General features: G+C 37.3%; 3 protein-coding genes across 5 annotated transcripts; 1 reads left to right on the plus strand and 2 right to left on the minus strand.

Annotated features, from left to right (window-relative positions):
- The first annotated feature begins 265 nt into the window (after positions 1-265).
- LOC105287288 (hexosaminidase D) lies at positions 266-3,758 on the plus strand. Its single transcript, XM_011352845.3, has 2 exons — positions 266-941; positions 1,026-3,758. Exons 1-2 carry the CDS (start codon positions 752-754, stop codon positions 2,483-2,485), a joined length of 1,650 nt encoding a protein of 549 aa, XP_011351147.1. The 5' UTR covers positions 266-751; the 3' UTR covers positions 2,486-3,758.
- A 15-nt stretch (positions 3,759-3,773) lies between these two features.
- LOC105287289 (ras-related protein Rab-28) lies at positions 3,774-6,196 on the minus strand. The gene is made up of 4 exons (XM_011352846.3): positions 5,975-6,196; positions 4,825-5,010; positions 4,472-4,705; positions 3,774-4,367 (listed from the first exon to the last, which is right to left on the minus strand). Exons 1-4 carry the CDS (start codon positions 6,047-6,049, stop codon positions 4,143-4,145), a joined length of 720 nt encoding a protein of 239 aa, XP_011351148.1. The 5' UTR covers positions 6,050-6,196; the 3' UTR covers positions 3,774-4,142.
- A 342-nt stretch (positions 6,197-6,538) lies between these two features.
- Positions 6,539-13,544, minus strand: LOC105287286 (uncharacterized F-box/LRR-repeat protein C02F5.7). 3 transcript variants are annotated; one of them, XM_020034294.2, is made up of 8 exons: positions 13,486-13,544; positions 12,809-12,908; positions 9,468-9,667; positions 8,848-9,122; positions 8,078-8,344; positions 7,482-7,851; positions 6,914-7,117; positions 6,539-6,850 (listed from the first exon to the last, which is right to left on the minus strand). In XM_020034294.2, the coding sequence occupies exons 1-8, from the start codon at positions 13,506-13,508 to the stop codon at positions 6,715-6,717; spliced, it is 1,575 nt and encodes a 524-aa protein (XP_019889853.1). In that variant the 5' UTR covers positions 13,509-13,544; the 3' UTR covers positions 6,539-6,714. The 3 variants fall into 3 exon arrangements, with proteins under 3 accessions (XP_019889853.1, XP_011351145.1, XP_011351144.1); XM_011352843.3 differs by lacking the exons at positions 12,809-12,908; positions 13,486-13,544 and adding an exon at positions 11,869-12,142; XM_011352842.3 differs by lacking the exons at positions 12,809-12,908; positions 13,486-13,544 and adding an exon at positions 10,081-11,479.

The raw sequence follows: 13,544 nt of genomic DNA on the forward strand, positions 1-13,544 counted from the left end.
CGATACATTTTTCAGAAAATATACTTATACATTATTACTTCACATATACATTACTATTTATACACCATTAATTCAGCGATAATCATTGTAATTGTTAAGTGCGAAAGTATTTCAATTCAAATTGTATGCCAGTTCAGCTCAGTGAGCAGGATTCCTTATTGGTGCTGCCATTTTCGGGGCACAAATCATGTACACCAATCACGCGGCATCCCCTAATGGCCAGTCTCAACAGAGGGTCTTTATTTCCGACTCGCCTCTCTCGTCATCTCGCGTCTCTCAGCAGTGCCAACAGACCGCGCGCATAGTGTGCGCACTACGTCTGTTCGACCAATCCGATTACGAGTCCACTTTCTGCCTCGCCGCGAAAAGAATTTACTGATCACTGACAGATTCCAACAGAAACTGGATTGCGGAAAGCGTCTCTCGACTTTCTTCGCGCTCGAGTGATCGTGTCAGTGCATCCAAACGCACAACGGCAGTTCTTCGTCCCTCTCCTGTTTTAATCGGTTCTCTCGAGGCGGGAATGCGAGCCGTGTACGACCCGACAGCGACAGAGAACGTCAAACGCGTTCTTCACGTTGTTCGATAATCTCTGTTTCTCGCTCTTACTTCCTCACTCTCACACTTGATCTCTGTGGTGTGACGATGCTCGCGAGATCATACGAGTTGCGAATAATGTCGGCACGATAAGTTTTTTGTAATCCTTGGTCCTTGGGGAGTCGAGCAGCGCGCTCGACGGATACTCAACGTCATGACGCGTCTACGGGGTCGCGCCTCGCTGATGGCCGTCGTGTCGGTCAGCTTCATCCTGCTTGTCGTCATTTACCATATCCTGAGCAATGAGATCGACGAGATGTCGTCGGGTAAGATCGGTGCACGAGTGAGGACAGACGACGCGTATCCCCCGGATGAACTCGCGGACGGCTCTCAGGGCGCTGCCGGTAGGCAGCAGCTGGAAGGACAGATAATTGAGAACGGTAGGAGTAGACTGTTTAACAAGTTACCTCATGATAAATCATTTGCAGACGGCACTCCGCTGTTCAAAGGCCACAAGATCGTCCACCTCGATCTCAAGGGTGCCCCACCGAAGGTGAGCTATTACAGCTACCTGTTCCCGCTGCTGCGTAAGCTAGGTGCTACCGGTGTACTTATGGAGTATGAAGACATGTTTCCATTTACTGAGGACATCCATGCTGGTAATGCATACTCTAAGAAGGATATCGCACAAATACAAAATATAGCTAAGAATAATCAGCTGACTGTTATACCACTGGTGCAAACCTTTGGTCATATGGAATTCGTCCTCAAGTTGGACAAGTATAAGGATTTCAGGGAAGTTCCACGTTATCCACAAGTTCTGTGTCCCACTTACAACAAAACGCTTCCGTTAATATACGAGATGATCAACCAAATTGTATCTGTTCATCCAGCATCAAAATACTTGCACATAGGCGCGGACGAAGTTTATCAGATAGGAGAATGCTCAAGATGCCTGGACGTCATGACTAAGAAGCAGTGGGGCAAACGACAATTGTTCCTAGATCACGTTTCCTCGGTGGTAAAATATATCAAAGACAAATATCCAGAATTGACTGTGCTTATGTGGGACGATGAATTTCGTGATATATCGTCGCAAGAGATCATTGACAGGGGTTTGCACTTGACAATCGAGCCAGTTGTGTGGAAGTATACTACCGATCCCGGTACAACGTTGACGGATCAATTGTGGGAGAGTTATGCTGCGGTGTGGAAGCAGATTTGGGTAGCGACGGCGTTCAAAGGTGCGACGTCACCAGACAGATATTATACGGACATTTCGTATCATGTGGAGAACCATCAACGTTGGTTGGAAATCATCCAAAGATATTCGAGTCAAATCACGTTCAAAGGTGTCATGTTAACCGGCTGGCAGAGGTACGATCACTTCAGTGTCCTTTGCGAATTGCTGCCGGTGGGATTGCCATCTCTTGCTATCAATTTAGCCGTGCTACAAGCGTCGGATCTAAATAGCTTTCCCATGGAATTGCCTGCTCATATATCCGAGGCTTTACAATGCGACGGTATTATCTCATTGAGCATACCGGAACCGCAGTATGGCTGGACCAAGTGCAGCTTCCACGGAGTATCAGTATACGCTGCTATTTTGCGACTTTATAGCTTGACGCAGGAGGTGATGAAGATGGAACAAGATAATACCTACAAAGGATGGTTAAAACCATACAATATTAAGTATTCCTTCGCGAGTCCTAGTTATGTCGAACGTGCGGTAACCGACCTGGACAGACATAAAATGGAGATAATGTATATCGAGAAAGAGATGCGTACAGCTATGGAAGATATTTATGATAATTATACGATAGAAGAGTGGCTTGAGACATATATCGCACCTCTAAACGATAAGCTTAACCAACTGTGGGAGACTAAGGAGAAGCTTTTAGAGAAAAATACATGGTCAAGGAGACCTCTCATAAAAATTGATTTATAATGGAAAACGCTATTTTCTACAGAGTAGAGACGAAAGATATTAATCATATTCTTTGTGGTATAGTAAGAGACTGAGAATTCCATCAAGACGCTAAGAGAAAAGGACAATTATTCTTCAAAAATGGCGTGGATAATCAATGAAACGTAAAAGTTTTCAACTCATAATTTTACATCTTGAACAATCGTTACATGTACATAATATGTGATAACTTGTAATTTAATAAGGAAGTATCAAATCCATATTGCACCGTCCGTAAATATTTTTAGCTATCTCGTTCATCTTAGTGAAAATAATTATCTGATAGAATTAATAATTAAGATTTCGGACTTAGATTACGAGTTTCTTAATGCCCTAGAACGTTAATTACGTTCATATAATAAATATCGACATATCGATGATAATACTTCCTTTGAATTCCTAAAATTTTCAATAAATGCCTGTTCTCAGTGATAATTTATAATGATACATAGCGTAAAGATACCAATTTACTCGTAAATGAAACAAATATATGTTGTGACAAATAATTTATTAAGAACTTTTTACAATATAAGAAAAAGATTTATACTTTATGATTTTTTAGATTTAAATTATTTTATTTGTATTATACCTACTATATGCACTATTATATTAGACAAAGTTCTTCTTTCCAATCATGTGTGTACAGATTACCCTTCCATTCTTCGTGTTACGTCTTCTAATTCTAATTCTAATTATAAATTGCCTGTTCGCGACAGAACATGATCTATAACTAGATTTTATTGATGCGTTCTTCAAAAACATATATTTACAGTAAATTTAAATAGTTACATATTTATCAATATATTGACGTAATATCTGCAGTTTTAGTAAGAATGTCGTGCCATAAGCAGATAATTATGATTTATTTGTTAATTACCTGAGGCTGTACAAAAATGAGAAAGAATATATATTCTCTGAAATATATTCTTATGAAAATCGCTATACGCCATTTTTGTTTTTGCGCAGTTTTTCTATATTAAGTCTTCTGTTCCATTTTATTATACGAGTTTTCGAGGAACGCATCTTACATAGCATAATATTTAATCAATCTTTCTATCAATTTTGGATTCTTCTGTAAATTTATAATGTATACACCAATCGCGTTTTGTGCATAACATTATGGGCTCTGTTATTATTATTTGATCATAATTATCAATGTATAAAAGTATTTTTAATCTTGTTATATAGATTTATATTGTATGTAATTATTACCACAATTAACGAGATACGATTAATAAATCTGTTTTTAAATCTATAGTAGAAACTTTATGATCATGTTTGTTTATTGGCCCCACACTACATAAATATAACTTTTTTTTATCCACAGATATTTGACTTGGAAATGCAATATTGAATATACTGACATAAGACAATCACACAAAATACAATATATTCTTGATGTTACACATGCTACTTCCTTGTTATAAATGCGCATTTATATAGATAAACTTTTTTTTATCACAATGTATGCAGACTTCAAATATTGTCTAATCACGTAAAGTATAGTAATTAACTATAATCATACAACTACACTACACTACAATACAATCGTGACTCACAATTTTTATCTTACATTTAACAAAATATATTGCACATATGCGCAAGAAAGCATGTCTTAAATTAAAATGTATGATAATCATCATTGCAATGCACATATCGCGGATTTTGAGCCGGGGAAATGAGGATTGAATGCAATTGGATGTTGTTTTTTGTTGGGAATCCTCTTTACGACTTTTTGTATTGAGTTCATGTCGACTGTGTCTCCGATTTCAGCTATAATTATGGGTTTGTGAAAATCTTGATCCGTTCTGGTTAATCGAACGCCCAACACTTGTGCTGCTAAATTTGCTATGCACAAAGATACCTGAAAATAAAAATTGTGTAACAGTTATATTAATTGAGCATGAAAAATGTTTTTCGAGCATGGCTGTTTTTTAGAAAATTTTTTCATAAAAAGAAAAGAACTACCGATTCTCCAGTTCTTGCGGACATATCGTGATAAGGGAACCCATTCTCCGCGGCGAATCGATGCGATCTGTCCCTTTTAACTGTCCTTTGGTGCTCCATGTCGCATTTGTTACCCACCAACGCTATCAAAGGTGGCTCATCGTAAGCGTCAATGAAACTTTTGATCTGACTGAGCCATTCATCTAGAATTTCGAAGCTCGAACTATTCGTGACGTCGTACACCAGAAGAATAATCTGATTCGTAATGAAAATGATGAAAAAGTACGGTAAATACAGAAAATTATTAAAAGTCATGCGTAATGAGTAATATAATATTGATTTGGAGTAAATTCTATAGCGCACATCGACCTTACATGTGCCGCGAAAACGTATTTGTCCAACATGTTGCCGTGCAAAGCGAGTCCACCGACATCCCATAGATGCAGATTGACATTCTTGTAACAGCCGATGGAGATATTTTTCAGAAAGAAGTCAATACCCGCGGTAGGTACGTACTGCCTAGTGAAATCGTTGTTGCAAAACTTCTGGACGATGCTGGTCTAAACAAGTATTCCTGACTCTCAATTATCAAACTATATTGTAGTAGGAAAATAACAGGTATCATGCTAAAAGATTGACCATCGATAAAACTAGTAATAATAATTGTGCAAGAATTGCTGAAAGTGAACGAGGGAGTGAAGCCATAACGTACAACTTAAACGGAAAGTTTTAACTCTTCAAAGAATAAACAAAAGAAATTTTCTTCGAATATGAATTTATTCCAGACTTGAGAATAATATCTATTGATTTTTCTTCCTTGTGACACGCATTCATCATTCAGCAATATGAAAATATAAAAGAAAATGAGTTGGAAGTTTAATAAATTCATGCTTGACCTAGTTAACTTCATTGCGAAAACCATCGATTAGAAAATTTAGGTCTGCCGATTGGCCTGTCATTGGTAAAACAAAGAATACGGAATAACCGCGAACGTCGCGTGCGAACGTTGAAAGAGATCCGCATGCTTTAGATTCAAAGCACGAAGTTACATCCGCAGACTTCATCGATCCAAATTCGCCTATTACATTCACTGTTAATCCATAAACTTTAAACGTGAAAACGTATAAACTTACTTTATCATTAGAAAAAAGAAATTGTCTCTAATATTTATAAATAAAGCCACATCATGGATAATATTCACAACCGCGATACAACTAATTACATCAAAATTCATCGGGCATCCCTTCTGCCTGCACAGTTTACAAAAAACGAAAGACATTCTCTTCAAAGAGTACTCTTCAACAATAAACTGTCACCTGTTGAAGTGTTCTCTCAGTATACATTTCACCATGGTAAACGGCAAACAAGTTCAAACGGATTCTGCATGCGCTAATATAAATTTCGTTTCGCGAAGTTTGCAAGCACCAAAATAACAACGGAGGGATCAACCATCCCGGCGCACGCGTTTACGTTTGACTATCATTGTGCTCTAGATCTAGCGAACGTGATGCCGAAGAAACTCACTTTGCCGGCACCGGAGTCACCTACGAACACGATTTTCAGCCGCTTCTCGGCTGAATCCTCTTCGGCGTCTGACATGAAGGCACACGACGAACGGCTCCCGAGAAATCGAGTATCATGCAAGTGGCATAGCTCCGACGACGACCGCCAAGACGGCCCTTGACTGACTATAGCGCGGCATATAACGTCGCAGCTCGCGCGTGTGGCCGACGAACGAAGTCCGAATCGACCGACGATGGTGGCCAGTGCGGCGTCGTCGTCGTCGTCATCTATTCGCAGGAATGAATAAATTAGCGAATAATCGATAGTTGGCGAGCTGCCATCGCCACCATGCGTGCATTGCGGCTAGTGTCGGGACCGGACGCGAAAGGTGCTTTGATGACGACAATTAATGACGATCATAATGACACGCGTACTGTGTCTCGTAACAACTTTGACAAGATGCGCTTTTGTGTCTGCAAAACGCCGTTTTGCAGAAGAAAATATTTAGTTTCTTTAATTTTTCTGAAAAAAAAGAAAATGAAAGTTCTTCGTGGAGAAAATGGGATATAAGAATAAAGCGCTATATTTAGCACTTGCGATAATAAATTATATTTTGTCGTTATACAACATGAATTCTATTTGATCCTTTTATCACGGTTGTTTACATTAATACTGTCATAAAGATCGAAGACATTCGTCTAATTGATCGATAAGCTCGCAATAACACTTGTAAAAGAATCTGAAGAATCTATGAATTTTTCTTAATTGAAAATTAGATCCTTGTAGTTTTGTAGAAGGTAGTAATTTGACACTCTGCAACAAGTGGTTGTTCTAACGACTGTCAGTCTATCGGCTCGCTCAAAATTGGCTTTGACGATTTCATAGTATCTCCCATCGCTAAAAAACAAAGAGATATTTTATGTGCATTTCGTATACGATTTAAGTTTATTTTACTTTTACCTTAAACTTAAACATCTTAGTTTGATGCATTTTACACGGAGGATATCTATAGCCTTTTGGCTTTTGTCAGAAAATCGTAAATTTTCTGGATCCCATCGCAATTCCAAACGTTCTAAATGCGGACAATTATTAGCAATTCCGTCCATCAGCTGATCTACATGAATGTTGACGCCAAGTCTCTCTTGAGTACCCATTATAAGTATTCTAAAGCATTATTAATATGTGATTTTATAATTAAAGTTTAATATAATAATAAAATAAAAGAAAGATAGACTTTTATAAAATTAATTAATTTTCTAATATGTGATGAGTGATATGTGATATATATATGTGTGTGTGTGTGTGTGTGTGTGTGTGTGTGTGTGTGTGTGTAAATTTAAACAGAAAAGTATATAATCGAAAATATTGAATTATAAAAATGTAATTCATAATTGTCATTGTGTATTTAAATTGCACCATTCACATAATATTTCCGCGTTTAGACAGAACATTGTTGTATCGGACTCAACTGGATGTACTTACACCACAGACTAGACTAGGCTAGATTAAACAAATCATAAATGCTCACTTCGCATTGGTGAGAATTGGTAGAACACTCTGCCACAGTTGATCCGTGATATGTGGCATGCCTGACAATGCAAGACCGTACAACTGATGACCATGCCTCGAAAGGAACTTGTGCAATGCATCGTCAGTTAGATTATCAGAGCTATCCAGATCCAGTGCTATCAAGTTTCGCGGATTTCCGACCTCTGTCCAGGCCTTTATTACACTGTCATTGAAGCCGTTTAGTTGGCCGGCGCTTAGAAAACGAAGCCCGGGGATTCTAGTCAGCATGTCGATAAGGCACTCCGTTGACAAATCGGTAGCAGTAACGTCGAGCTCCAGAACGCTGGATTTCTCCCATTCAACTTCCTTTACGTATTCGCTCTGCAGATCTAAAATAATAATATCACATTAGTTCGAGATAGACACATGCTAATGATTTCTCCAAACATTCTGTATAATTATATGCATTGCACGAAGATTTTAAGAATTTAAACAAAGTAGTATTGTTTGAAAATTTACAAAAGGTTTATCGCCCAAACGAAATTCTTGAATTTATTGAGCAAATAATGCAATATTTTGTTTGTCATCGTAAAAATAATATGATTAATAGCTCACTTGTCCCTTGCATAAGAAGACATCTCAGTCTTCTGCTTCTTTGGAAAAGAGTCTTCATGGTCGAACCGGTTACTTTGGCGCAGAAATTCACGGCTAAACACTCCAGTTGAATGCAATTGGAGGAGAAGGCATCGATATGCGAATCATCCACAAAGTTGATTCCATACAAATTAATCACTCTTAAATTCGGCGTAGCTGATTTGAGTTTGTGCACATTGATCACCTCGTAGATCTCCTCTTCTTCTTCCTCAACTTTTTCATATGTTCCTAGAGATTAATAGAATTTATATTAAAATACATTGTGATTAATATTGCAATAAATTATAATGCGTAATTGATAATTTTACCATTTATGAATCTATAATAAACATCTCTCTCTTTCATATATTAGGTGTGCAAATTAATTCGGTGCTTTTAGTTTTGAAGAAATTGAGCCTTATTTACTTTCTTTTCTTTCGAGAGGGAATCTATCAGCTGCCCGATAGATGGAGCAAAGTATTAGAACATGATGGAAAATATTTCGAAGACATATTTATTATACTTTTTTTAATAAAGGCTCAATTTCTTTTTAAAAAGCAGTAAATTAATTTGTACACCTACTATTATTATATATTATTATATTTAATTAATATATTTAATTAATAATATATTCATATTTTAGAAAATATGTCGGTGGTTATTACTATTCAGCAGTAAAACGTATATAATTCATTTCATATATGATATTATACGCATAAAAAATTAAAATAAAGTTTTAACTAATCACTAACCGATTAAATGAAGGATCTCAAGTCCGTTAATGAAATTGTAAATTTTTCGCATAAATCCTTCCATGAAAATGACTTCCGATAAGCAAATACACATATACTTCAGCTTCGTGGGAAACGCTTGCATCTCCGAGAAGTCGTGTAGTTGCATGGCAGTTGAAAAATCCAATAACATGTGTGTCAAATTGGGACACTTGTTAGCTAATTCGTGCAATACGGTATGTGTAATCAATTCGATCGGTAATTCAATGTATCGTAAGGAAGCTCCAAAACGTACGCTGCAAATATTAAATTGTCATCATTTAAAATACGCAAAATGAGCTTTATCTTTCTCGCTTTAGTTAAGTGTTGACATAAACAAAAGAATAAAGAGAGCATCACCAGTAATTCTTTAGATCAATATTTTCTAAATTTTAATCTCAATTCTAGTAACAAGATGTAAAATAAATATCAGTATGATTTCCTTAAGCCTGCGTGAAGTTTCAAGTCTTGTAACTGAAACTGACCGCTTTCGAAATTGTTCATCTTGCCCATGTAAACCTTTCTCCTTAAAAGTCTTGTATAAAAAAAATCAAACTCTAGCCTCGAAAAGTATGCAAGAATTATGTATTAACTCGCGTTACCTGATTAAGTGCAGTAGATTCTCCAAAGAGCTCACATGAAGCCCGCTTATTTCTGGCCTTAGAGACACATGCTTCCAAAGACGCGTATCATACGCGATTTGTCGCCAGCGTTTGCAAACGCGAGCAACCCTGCATATCTCGCGATGAGAGAGATAGCTGAAGATATTCAAGAGGACCTTGTCCGGTAGCTTTTCTATTGTCTGTACAGAAATATAATTATGTTATAATCTTGTCAGACACAGAAAAAAATGCTTAAAACTATTTTCATGGAATATCGTGATGCTATTGATATTTTTAAAATATAATTAAACTGTGATTATCAGTTGTTAAATAAAGATATAACTATCCATTTAGTAGTTTATTTCAAAGAATTAATAGAGCTGTATTTATCGGTTTCAGGTATGATATTTGGCTTCGAGGGATCTCTGTACGAATAACTAAGTTTTTATAACTTGAGGATATTATTCGGCTTATCAGAGAGAGCAATTAATTCTGTGAAATCTAACGTGATGTAAACAGAAATGTAATGTTTTGTTGTACGGATTGTCACACCAGAAGTAAATCAACGATTGTATCACCGTTTGACGATGCACTTAATAAACCAACAACTCACAGTACGGCTCTTTGCAGCAGCACCCTCGGAAACGTACATCTGAGACGTTTCCAGGGCGATCTGACCCCAAACATCCACACCACCGAGATCCATGATGCTGCTCCTCTTTCAATGTTAGATCAGAAGAAGAGAGCGTTCGACCGTTTCGCTCTGGCTTCCGCAGATTTCTTTCACGCGTGCGAATTATGCCGACTTAGCTATTTACTTTTCCACAGTTTGTTACTATTTTAATTCGGGGTCACCTTCATTTCCTGCTCTTTGATTAATCGTCACCGTATCATATCGGAATTTATTTTGGCGTATAATGTTTCACGAACTTTTTTTGGACGCTGGATCAGAATTTTCGAGTCATGCACTTTGACGTTTTCTAACGTGGACGAGAATTTCACGCTGATGAAAACAAGAGAAATTACTATATGCAGAAATTACACACGCGGTCTGCTAGAATCGCAGCACGAGGCAGAATTCGGTAAAGCTCAAACTACAAGTCTTCAGAGCTTTTAATCGGATCGCGCTTGCGCGCCGCCCTAAATATACGACTTGGAAGGCTTGCTTGCACTTTATTTTAAACCCCACCGTCCGCATTCACGGAATATCCGTCCGGGATATGAGTTTTATATTTTTCATGAAATTTACTTCCTGATGAAACCGAATTAGGTCCGTCTACCCATTTTATATTCTTCCTTGCAAGCATTGCACGATACGTCAGTTTTTAAATGTACTTCGCAGTTGTCAATGGAGAAGGCATACTTGCAACCCTCTTGGCGTACATATAATTGATTTGTTCTCTAATTGTTTCATCGATATAATATGTACAACTATTATTCTCTACATGTATAATAACGCGTATAGAATACGTAATACATGTATGTATCATTTGTAATACCTTATCATATGATTTCGCATATTGGAATGGCTTCTTTAATATAATATCTCACGCTGCAACTGACGTCAAAACGAAACTATATAATGCCGTGTAATGCCAGGAGCTTTGGATTGTTGATTATACTTTTACATCTGCTCATTTTGCATATATGTATAATGTTTAAAATTTTATATAAAAAAACATACCAGAAAATATGTGTACGCAAAATATAATATACGCAATAAGTTCTTTTCGGGAGAGAATTTGCTGCTGCTTTAATGAATGTGTACAAATAAGATTTTGTGTGTGTGTGTGTGTGTGTGTGTGTGTGTGTGGTTCAATGTGAGATTATATAGATCAGTTAGGAGGGGTAGCCTTTATAATGTCTTTCGTGTCTTTTTGGCGTAATAATTGGCACGATTTCAATTTCAATGATACTCGTAATGATCTACCAGCAACAGGTTACAATATATATCACATACTAATTAAAGTGTGTAAATCTTGTGTCAAGCAGCGCAGTTAATGACCGGAAATTACATATCTAAGTTGTGACAGATATTTTAATGTACAAAATACAATAAATAAAAAAAATAGTCTCACTAAAACAAATATATTAATTCTTTCAAATTTTTTCACTTTTATTTTAATCTGTTTCATTTTAGTAGCGTTTATAAAATTACGATATTCATATAAATGTTACTAATTGTTTCTTTTTAAATCTCCAATTATATATGTGATAGAAAGAATTTCCAATGTATCGTTTTCTTCCTTGTCTAGAGAAACATTGTGCAACATTTTATGCAGCAAACTATCGTGTTATAACAAAACCAGGAAGAAACATCATATCTGTCCTTTAAATTGTTACAAGTATCGAATAAATTTTGTGAATTATCTTATAAATTAATACGAGTGCTAAGAATCACCGTTGATTTTCCTCGATGGGTCGTACTAAATTCCTCCTTGGATATCGCGTTGACGTGCTCCACGGCTAATTGCGTCCAAGTAGTCATTGTTACAGCTCAAAAATACGTTTACGGACGAAGAACGAAGTGAAGAACTGCACGAGGTACGACTGTGAATTACAAAGTTTTGCTAGCAAACCATCACGTTTGCATTTTTTGAGCAAATCTACCGCTAATTCGCGCTGGAGAACTGGATATCAGCCCCGATTTAACGTGCGGATTGGGGTTTGACCGCTCTACAAGAGTCAGTACTTGCGACTGAGTCTACTTTAATTGGTTATAAATAAAGACAAGCAGAGACAGGCAGGGGCAGGCATCAGGCCAGAATGGGAGAAGACCTATTGACATTCCCCGGCGAATTGACGTGACACTTGTTACATGAAAAGAAACAAACGCCGACTGCACCGTGTCCCGAAATTCGTTTCGTTCGGTTTGGCCAAACCACTTTTGCCGAGCAATGGATTGTGGAATGATCTGTCATTCACGACATATTATAAAAGTTATAAAATCCAATATCGATCCTTAAGGCACTCGGAGATGCGAAGATATTGGATACGTAGTTTTGAAAATAGTTGTGACATTCGATGCTTGATCATTTGGTGTATACGCAGAAAATTTGTATTTTTAAATATTTTAATGTAAAATGGAAAGTTTTAAGTACACTATTTATAAATAATAAATATCTGAAATTTTCATGTATTTAGAACTGAGCTTGAAATAAGCTTTTAGAAAGGAACTTATTGTTAGACAACATTTTTGTAACTTTGATGTCGCATTCGACAAGAACGCGACATATGGCGTGGTGTGTATTAGATTCACTTTTACTATCCTCTTTTTTTCTTTTAGCGAAAAAGTATCGATTACTAATAAAGTAATAAAATACAAAGATAAGTTTGCTCACTGTGTTAGGACGCCTGATTATCTTCTCCGGATCATCTCCTTCGAAGGCGTTGAGTTGTTGCAGCGCAGCTTCCACGCTCAGGACATTCCAATTTGACATTCTTCGCATGTCCATGACGATAATATCGATTAGAAAAATATCCCGCAAGGATATCCGTTACAAGGCAGAGGCGGAGGAACAAAAGAGAAGCAAAAATTTTACGCTGTTATTTTATAAGCCATTCAGCAATGACGAGTGCAGCAAGTTTTACCGATGCTTTATTAATTACGCAATCAGCAAAAGGACAAACACAATCTGCACGTATCACTTTAGAAGGGATCACAAGGTGATATCGTAATCCTTTCGCACTTTGCTAGTGGTCCACGTCACTTCACAGAAAGGAACGAACAGGTATAAATGGAGAATCGGAACAAGTGGCATTACTGATGAAATTGTACGACCTAGGAGACGCGCGTTCTCGATTCTCGCATCACTATATGATTGCACAGTAAGCTATTCGGCACATTTTCACAATCGGGATGCCGATCGGTTGCCCGATCTTCTAATCACCGTCGCGACATTTCGGCAGATTCGGATAATCTCTAGCTAATCTCGAGACTCGATAGACTTTTCCGCGTATTCGGCTTATTTAGTTGAGAACGGGCGCGACCGTCGTCGATAGGCGAAAAGTAGCGTACTCAGTCATCTTCGTGATGTTCATGTAGACGTCCGGCTGCGTTCTGCGGTCCGAGGAGAA

The sequence above is a fragment of the Ooceraea biroi genome, chromosome 10 (genome assembly GCF_003672135.1).
Source record: "Ooceraea biroi isolate clonal line C1 chromosome 10, Obir_v5.4, whole genome shotgun sequence".
Taxonomy (NCBI): domain Eukaryota; kingdom Metazoa; phylum Arthropoda; class Insecta; order Hymenoptera; family Formicidae; genus Ooceraea; species Ooceraea biroi.

Coding starts and splice junctions, on each gene's coding strand:
- LOC105287286 (XM_020034294.2), bottom strand. CDS start 13,508: ATGAACATCACGAAGATGACTGA. Junction 12,909..13,485: donor AACATCACGAAGATGACTGA/GTACGCTACTTT, acceptor GGACATGCGAAG/AATGTCAAATTGGAATGTCC. Junction 7,852..8,077: donor TCTTCTTATGCAAGGGACAA/GTGAGCTATTAA, acceptor TTATTATTTTAG/ATCTGCAGAGCGAATACGTA.
- LOC105287288 (XM_011352845.3), top strand. CDS start 752: ATGACGCGTCTACGGGGTCGCGCCTCGCTGATGGCCGTCGTGTCGGTC. Junction 942..1,025: donor CGGCTCTCAGGGCGCTGCCG/GTAGGCAGCAGC, acceptor AATCATTTGCAG/ACGGCACTCCGCTGTTCAAA.
- LOC105287289 (XM_011352846.3), bottom strand. CDS start 6,049: ATGTCAGACGCCGAAGAGGATTCAGCCGAGAAGCGGCTGAAAATCGTG. Junction 5,011..5,974: donor GTGACTCCGGTGCCGGCAAA/GTGAGTTTCTTC, acceptor ATACTTGTTTAG/ACCAGCATCGTCCAGAAGTT. Junction 4,706..4,824: donor AATACGTTTTCGCGGCACAT/GTAAGGTCGATG, acceptor ATTACGAATCAG/ATTATTCTTCTGGTGTACGA.